Here is a 9,199-nt window from a genome sequence, read left to right on the forward strand (position 1 = left end):
GCCGGCCTCTGCCCATGCGGGCGGCGCGGGCCCTGGGAGGGGCGCCCGCAGCCAGCCGCGCAGCATGCACTGGGGGGTTGGTTTTGCCTCGTCCAGGCCATGCGTGGTGGATCTGAGCTGGAACCAGAGCGTCTCCTTCTTCGGCTGGTGGGCCGGGTCCGAGGAGCCCTTCTCCTTTTATGGGGACATCATCGCTTTCCCTTTGCAGGATTACGGTGGGATCATGGCAGGGCTGGGCTCCGATCCCTGGTGGAAGAAAACACTTTACTTGACTGGGGGAGCTTTGCTGGCCGCAGCTGCGTATCTGCTCCACGAACTCCTGGTCATTAGGTGAGCCGGAGAGAGGGCCCTGCGCAGGGGCGCCGGAGGGGCTCCTGGCCAGGGCAGGGCTGGCGCGAGGGGGGCCCGCGCCAGCCTCTGGGTCACGCCGCCCAAATGTCCAGAGTCCTGTCCTTACCTTTCCCCCGAGGCAGTCTGTGGTCACCTGGCCATGAGGGGTAGTTTAGAGTTGACAGGAGAATTAAACTGGTACTGCTAGGGAAAAACATTTGTCTCTCAGTCTTTTGGTGCTGAAAGCAAAAAGTCTCTGGGCTGTTATGGAGCAAAATAGCATGTTATGAAATGCCCCTAGGAAGGTCCTAAGTGCAGTATGTTTGCAACAATAGAATTAGGCCCTGTACCTATACTAAGTAACACTTTTATGAAATGTCTTATTTGTTTTTAGGTAATAATGCTGGAAGATTAACCCCTAACCTTATCTTTTACTTAAAGGTTAGTTCTTCATATTTCCTCCCCAAATGTTTAACATCATCAAAAGGCTGAAATTGCAAAATCTACGGAGACCTCTGGGTCCCTGTTAAAGATGCATGGCCAAGTGTAGTGTGCAGTTTTGATGCGGCCTTAACCTGGTTATCTGCTAGTCTGGTATTTAAAGCTAAGCACCATCTCCAGTTTAAGTGCCTTTGTTGTGTGAGCAGTAGGAGATCTGAGGACGAGACTAACACCAGAAGAGCATGTTGAACACAGGAGTCACCTGGTGCTATGAACCGTTGCATCTGCTGCCTGCCGCAGGATGTTTACAGGATTGACTTGGAAATACCAGAAAATGGAGGCCCCTGCCGTTGGTACATCCAGCCGGACATGAGATCTTTGAGTAGGGTAATACTATAGTCTACTGAGATGGTCGTTTGGCTAATTGATACGTTAATTTGTGGTTAAAATTTCCCTGCGTTTGAGCCCTCAGTCACTGGGAGATGACCAAAAGCAGGCAGTTATCAATGGCTTAGAATGTTCCTCATGGCCAGTATATTTTAAATAGTGAGAAATGTGTCCACATTGCCTTTTTCCAGTGGGGGAATCCTACACAATAGGTTGTAAACAAAGACAGTGATAGGTGACCTTTAAGAGGCCTGCAGGGATTCCAGGAGGACATTGTGACAGGCTAACTTAGGTATTGTGTATATTGTGAGAGGTGGGAAATCATTTAGGTCTGGGGAAATGTACTGGCTTTCATATTATTTAGCCATAACTGAGAAGTTTTATTTTGAGTTTATTATACATTGAATGCTCTCACTTAGCACAGTGCCCTGATTCTAGTTGAACCAAATAATTTTAAAGTGAAATTCTCTCTAGATCATTTTATATTTTTGCTAATTTTGGAACTCTATTTCAAGCTATATGATACCTAAAACATTTGTGCAGTAATTTAAATGGTAACCCTGCTGTTTCTCAGTTATATCCCAGTCCAAAACCTTTTCAAGATCCCAAACTATGTGGCTTCTCACCAGTTGTACACTTAGTGGCAGGACTGAAGGCTCAACTTCACAGGACTGAGTCTAAACCTTGCTTAAATGACCTTGCAGAAATAGCAAGGATCTCTCCCGGAGCTTATCCTGTGAGCAGGCCACGCCTTGATAGGTGTGGTCACTGGACTGAGAGCCCTCTGCCCACAGATGTTCCCTTCCCCACTTAGGGGACTACCTGGATACTTTAGATTGAGGCGTTTTTAATCCTTGGTTTGTTCACTTTTATTTCTTGACAGATGTTTAAGTTGATTTGGAAAACCCTGTTTTAACGCAAGTAATAAAAATGGCTGCCCATTTTTGAGCCCTTAGTAGGGTCTCTGCATAGAAGCGCTTGAGTTACATGGTTGCATTTATCTTCACAATTAACGTTGGATACTTGATCCTCGTTTCATAGGTAAGGATATTGTGGCCATGGAGGTTAAGCAACTTGCCCATGATCACGCAGTAAGAGGAGTTGGATCCAAATTCAAATCTGGGAATATGTGTCAACACAAAGAGAGACTGCACTTTTTACCATTGCCTCCTAGAAAGTACCAAGTCTGAAATAGGTTTTGATGAGGGAGATGAACAGAAATGTAGAGAATTGGGGCATTGTTCAGAGAAGACAGGCATATGGCAGGGACCTGAGTTTTTGACAGCCTCTAGGCACACAGGGATAGGGGGAAAGACTGAGGAAGGTCGAGAACTGAGAATCAGAGGTTACATGTTAGAGACTTCCACTTAAGGTAAATCTAAGTTTCAGTTGTCTCTGTGGTTTAGACAAAACACAAAACAATCCAAAATATATGGGATGAACAATACACCTTGAAATGGCTATGCTATTTGAGTTCACTGGCAATTTTAGTCTTCACCACTGTACTTGGATTTGCTGCTGCATAGACTTAACCTTAATCTATGGCTATGTCTCCAGAATGGAAAGTAAAGTTGAGAATTATTTAGGTTTCATTAATGAGTATAACCAAAGTGAGTATTTTGGATTTTATCCATGTTTTTCTCACCAAAATATTTTTAAACAAATATAGTCCTGACCTTCTGTTTCTCTCTTTCTGAATGAAGGTATCCTAGCAGCTCTTTTAATTTCATTTGGCATTCGGAAATCTATTGTTTGTAAATTAAATGACTAAATAATGACTTTGTTAATGGTAGCTCATTTGCACTTTAGGTACAGGGGCTTACCCTGTCCTAGAAAACTTAGGGAATCAGCAGCACATGGGTCATCTGATTCCCATAAACCAGCAGCTCATTAGCCATTCACAGAGACATGGTCATCTGTGATGTCCTTCACCAAGAGAGTAGGGCTAGTCTTGCTGCTCTAAAAGTGTTCTCTTATCAGGGCACTTTAAAAAATATAACTGTTCAGGAAACAGGTCACCTGCTCCTTTGATCCTAAGTTAGAGAAAGGTTTCTGATATGTGGAGGGAGGGTCCCAGGACCAAAATGGGTTCAATTCACTGTGCTTTGAATCAACTATGTGACTTTGGATCTGAGAATAAGCTGCTTGGTTACTCAGTTTCTTCACCTGTAAAATAGGGATGATAATAGTAACCTTCCTCATAGGATTGATTAAATGAGTTAACACATGTGAAATGCTTAGCACATAGTTTGGCATATAGTGAACATTCAAAAAAAATTGGATGTCATTAGTTATTATATAGACTTTTATCAGAAAGTTCCAGGCTTGAGTGGTCTGAGTCAAACTGGCTGTTTTAATAAAGTTAACTGAGGAATTGTCTATTTTGGTGTAGTTGAAGTACTTAAGATCTTGAGAACTGGAGCTATTAACCACTTGATCTTAAATTGATATTCCTTGGGCAAGTTATTAACCTCTCTGAGCTTCCATTTCCTTGTCTACTGTAAAATATAAGTACAGTATAATATACTGATTTTAAACTATAACAGTATCCACTCTGTAGTGTTACTGAAATAATTTAATATGCATTATGTATAAAAAGTCATTGGCATATGTGTTTGCTACATAGTTAGCATCCATTCTTATTATGACATGGCCTGAGTTAGCCATTAGAATTAGATTGTTTCTAATGGAAGTTTTAGATTTATCAAGTGGTGCAGGGCATTTTATATTTATCTCCTATCCTTTCAGTTCTTAAGTTTTTGCCCTGCTAATTTCCATGAAAATACCACTCTGTGACTTGAATTATTCGACTGGACAAAATCAGTTAATTGTCATATTCACAGTTTTCACTTTTTAGGAACATAGTTTAAATGGCTTCTTAATTTTAACATTTGACCTCCCAAATATTTCATCAAATGAAAACATTTGTTTTATAGTAAAAATTGCCAAAAAACAGCAAATATTTTTATTCTTTTGACCAGTATTTTAAAAATGAGTCACTCCTAACTTGTTAAGTGGAATGGACACTCTGGTGGTAAACTTCTCCAAAAGAGTTTATTTTATTGACTGGAGATGCCGCAGTAATTGAACATCTGTGTCATGATGTGATGAAGAGCTCTCCTTGCTTGGGTACAAGTACATGAAGGATTAAACAAGGAACGATGTGAGGGAACCAGAGGCTCAGGGAAGGCCAAAGGGAAGAGTGGGAAGTGGTTGGGTCGAGCGAATGATGGGAATTGCAGAAGGTTCCTGTGGTGTACGAGGGACTTTGTGGAATGTTAAGATTTAGTAGCTTAAGGGGATGTGATCATATCTCTTTGAGAATAAAGTCCACTGCTCTTAGAGAATGCTTGATAGCTCACCAAATGTTTACAGATATTATCTTATTTAATTCTCAGGACAATGCTGCAGCATAGATACTGCCCTCACTTTCTGTGTGAGAGAGCAGAGGTCAAGAGTAACGTGGCCAGTAGGAAGCAGGGCTTGGACTTGACTGCATGTGTCCAGACTTGGAATTCAGCATTTGCTCTACTTTTGGTGACTTTTAAAAACCTGTACTAGGGAAGTCCTCCCCATCCAAAAAAAGTAGCCAAAGGAAAAGGTAGATATGTGGCTGAGACAGAAGAAAAGGCAGAGGTAATAAGCCGCATGCTGTGTGGTGAAAGTGGGGACTCTGGGAAGGCAGAGGGGATGAGACAGCTCAGAATCTAGCTTCCTCAGCACCGAGGTGAAAGGTCAGGTAGGGGGATGGATAGTTTGGAAGAGGGACCAGAATACTCAGAGTCTTAGATTCCCTGCAGACTTGGGGCATGGCAGAGTAAATCTGCACTGTTATTCCATGGTCCTATGGATGAACAGACCACTAGAACAGTCTAGTGGTCAAGTATAGGCTCTAACTACCTGGTTCAGGTCTAACTACCTGGTTCAGTCCTGCTGTTTACTAGTAATGTGACTGTGGCAAGTTAATCCTCTGTGCCTCAGTTTCATCATCTACAAAACATGGATGATAGTAGTTCCGACCTTGTAAGGTTATTGTGAAGCTTAAATGAGATAATACCTATGAAGCCCTCAGAATGATGCCTGACATGTAGTAAGTGCGTGCAGAATATCATTTTTATTCATCCATCTTGTCCCTGGAAGATAAAAATAGCCAGTTGGGGTAGAGGTGGACCTGTACCAGACAGTACTCTTCCTGTCCATAGGCTACAGGTACCAAAGGCGACTGATAGTACTTTTCTGAGCCATTGGAGTCATAGTAAAATCAGAGTTTATAAGGTTCTTTTGTATTTCAACCAAGCTTCCACACTCTAAGTGCTTCTGGGTGAGGTAAGCTCCAGTGACAAACAGATCTGCTTGTTCGTTGAGAAGCTACAGCCCAGCAGGGATCTCTGAGGAACTAAGGGAACTGAATATATAACACATGGATTGTTCTTTATTTCTGTTTTGGTTTTAACAGGAAACAGCAAGAGATTGACTCCAAAGATGCTATTATTTTGCATCAGTTTGCAAGACCTAACAATGGTGTTCCCAGTTTATCTCCTTTCTGTTTGAAAATGGAAACTTATTTAAGGATGGCTGACCTACCCTATCAGGTACTTGTGTGCACATGTTTTGTTCTCATGACAGCAGTATCGATTAGAGAGCAGTGCCTGATCGCTCATGGTGGGAATGGCTGGCACTTGGTGCTAGAGGGGGTAGGTATGAAAGTACCAGTGCCTAGTCCTTAGTAGATACTTAGCAGACTTGACTCTAGGGTCCGTTGATTTTTACAACCAATTTAGTGAGAGATCAAAAGGATCTGGACTTTTTGTAGGGTTCAGGGCCATGTTATTTTTTTCCTGACATTGAGTATACTTTGGTTAAGTTTGGGTCGGCCTACTAGGCAGCTATTAATAAAGGTGGGTATATCATCGTCTGACGTGGTTTTTCCTTTAGGTTTCTCTTTATTGACAGCTTATATTTTGTCTCTCATGACTCCTGGGGGCAGAACACCTAGCAGGCCACCAGGGAGATATCTGTAGATTTTGTGAGAGTGTTTCCACAGTGCTCTGTGTTTTGTGTGAGTGACTTTCAGGGAAACAGTTGCCCATTTCAGCATTAGAGTGTGAACAAAGGAATGTATTTAAGGGCATATTTTTTTCTCTTGAGTAGTACTTGAGCTGTGTTTCACAAATTTGACAAGTCGTGTTTTCATTGTTATTCAATTCCGTGTATTTTTAAAAATTCCCTTATGTTTTTCTTTCTTACGTAATTCTAGCCATATGCATTTTTTTTTTTTAAACTTGACTTTTTAAATTTAAAAAAATTTTATGGTCAAAGCAGGTAGTCTTTATGATATTAATTCCTTGGAATTTACTGACTCGAGCCTAGTGGGTGGCTACTTTTTTATAAATATTGAAAATAATTATGTATTCTCTGGCTATAGAGTGCTCTCTACTTGCTCAGGCATGTTTTAGTATATTGTTTAGACCTTCTATATCACTGCTTCAATTTTTTGTCTGCCTGTTCTAGCAGTTTCTAAAAGGAGTATGTTAAAATATACAAGTCGTCTTGTTAATTTATCTCATTTTCTTGTCATTCTGTTCTTGTTTATGTAAAAGTATTTACATATTAGAGGTTATATTGTTAAGTCAATATAATATGAAAGATCACATCTTTTACCATTTTGTTTCTTTTTCTAGCATATAGCAGCCATTTCTGTCCCTTATGATTTTTTTAACCTTGAATTCTATATTATCAGATATTGAGATTGATTTGCCAGCTTTCTTTTGGCTCCTATTTGCTTGGGATATCTTTCTCCATCCTCATTCTCTATTTTTTGTGTATTTGTTTCTTGTAGACAATGTATTATTTACAGCCAGTCTGAGAGTTCTTAATTGGTGAGTTTAATCCATTTATACTTTTTGTTATTGTTTTATTAGTATTTATTTCTAACATCTTATTTAATACTTTTATCCTTACTATTACTTTTTAAAAAATTTTTTCTCATTCCCTGCTTTATAATGGATAGCTTAAACTTTTTTCTTGTCATTAAAACAAATTCTATTTTTGTTGTTATAATGGTTGCTCTTAAGATCGAAATCTGTGTTTATTCCTATTTATTTCTTAAATGTATCACATTTTGTATTTGCCTCTAATGATACAAGTATGTTAGTAGGTTCATGTGAACCTTGTGTTTCTCTTCCCAGCCCTCATCTTAATCGTGTTGCTGTTTTCTAATGTTTTACTTCTGGAATTTTGGAAATACTATCTCTCTCTCTCTTTCTCTCTCTCTCTCTCTCTCTCTCTCTCTCTCTCTCTTTTTTTTTGATTCTTTTTTGGACAACAAACCTTGCTAAGTTATTTGATTAGCCTAACTTCTCATATATCTAGCCTACAGGATTACTTCCTTGATGCATATTTTTAGTGAGACTTTAAGTGGCAAATCTTCAGGGGCTTTGCATGCCTGAGAATGTCTTTATTATGCACTTATATTTGATAATTCTATGTTCAAAGCTTTTTTCTTTCAGTGATTTAAACATTATATTTTATTTTTGGGTATAAAATTAAAAAATATCGCTCCATTGTCTTTTTGCATTGATGCTGCTATTGAAAAATCTAATGTTAATCTGATTGTTTTTCATTCTTTTTTTTCTCTGGAAGTTTTAGAATTTGCATTTAATCTTGAATTTCTTAAATTTCACTCTAATGTGCCTTGGTGTGGGTCTTTATGTACCTCGTTTGGTCCTTTATAAACTCTTTTAATCTGAAGTCTTTAATAGCTTTTTTTAATTCTGGGGAATTATCAGTTTTCTTCAAATATTTTCTTTTTTGTTTTCCCTTCTTTCCTCTTCCCTATTTTCTGGACACTGAAACCTCTGCTTTTATTTTCTGCATCTCTTAATGTATCCCTTTGTTCTTTTCTTCCTTCTGGAAGAAGTTATCTCTCTGAGCTTCTATTGCATTGCTCTGTTCTCTTCCTGCATCCATCAGGCTGTTTCTCTTATCTATGGTGTTCAGCTCTTATATCTTTCTTCTTAATATTTCCCCTTGATTTGTATTACTAATTTCTTCCTTTATCTCTTAGAGGACATTTATTATGCTAATTAATTTTTTTGGTCCATCCCAATAATTCTGCTTCATGTTGTGTATATCCAGTTGCCCTTCTCTTACAGTGGTTGTACTCCTCAAGTGTCTGATCATTTTGGTTTGAGATCTCTTTTCACCAGGGATGTCAGCTTCCCTGCCTGGGAATTTGCACTGAGCAAGGGCTAAAGCTCAGGCCACAGGTTGTGTGCTTCTGAGGGTGTTGAAGAAAGGGAAGAAGGTGAGCCCCAGGCATCCCCAAATCAGTGTGGTCCCTCCCGTTTTCTGCCATTCTTCCACTTGACTCCCACTGGTGAGGGGTTTACCTTTATGTTCTCACAAAATAGTGTTGGGAAGAGGTGGCTCGAAACAGAGGAGCAGGGAGGTTGGAGGGGAAGGGCTCCTCACCCAGCCAAGCTTTTGGCTGCCCTGATAACGATATTACCCCTCCAACTCCTGATGCCCCATGGCTTGTGCTTTCTGAGCCAGTTTCTCTACCCGAGAGGGGATGGGCTCAACAGTGATCTTCCGAAGGTAGCGCTGGGATGAGATGAATGACATGCTCTCAGCTTGCTAAGTGCTGTAATGGAGCCTGAGAATATGATGCAGTGGCACCAAATCTGGACTCGGGTATGGGGGAGACCTAGGAAGGGATGGGGTCTTTATGGCTAGGAACCGGAATGCAAGGGTGAGTCTGGAGAGAGAAGCCGGGAGATTATTCAGGATTTTCTAAGCCAGTGATTGAGGAGAAAATAGCAGTAAGAACAGATGGCTTGACTCATCTAAAGGCATTGAATCAGATTTGAAAGATTGTTTAGCTTGGTGTTGGTGGTCAGCATTTGAAGTGTATCACTGAGGGACACAAATTGAAGGAAGAGGCTGCTGTCCAGCAGGTGCCTGTCTCTATTCCATCATCGCTCTTGACCAGATTGCCTCCCTTAGTCATGACAACTTTGGGTCCAAAACCTGAATTTTG

General features: G+C 40.3%; 1 protein-coding gene across 6 annotated transcripts in view; it reads left to right on the top strand.

The window, feature by feature from the left end:
• Window positions 1–9,199, top strand: part of FAXC (failed axon connections homolog) — a 56,964-nt gene that overhangs the window by 630 nt on the left and 47,135 nt on the right. Inside the window, exons 1-2 of one of the 6 annotated variants that reach the window (XM_011360743.2) lie at window positions 7–330; window positions 5,615–5,750. In XM_011360743.2, coding sequence (XP_011359045.1) covers window positions 65–330; window positions 5,615–5,750 — 402 coding nt within the window. In that variant the 5' untranslated portion in view covers window positions 7–64. Of the gene's footprint in view, window positions 1–6; window positions 331–990; window positions 1,159–2,177; window positions 2,200–5,614; window positions 5,751–9,199 lie in introns of those variants that run through there. The other 5 variants (XM_023530950.1, XM_023530951.1, XM_023530953.1 and 2 more) reach the window with 5 other exon arrangements.

This window comes from Pteropus vampyrus, unplaced genomic scaffold (genome assembly GCF_000151845.1).
Source record: "Pteropus vampyrus isolate Shadow unplaced genomic scaffold, Pvam_2.0 Scaffold58, whole genome shotgun sequence".
Classification (NCBI taxonomy): domain Eukaryota; kingdom Metazoa; phylum Chordata; class Mammalia; order Chiroptera; family Pteropodidae; genus Pteropus; species Pteropus vampyrus.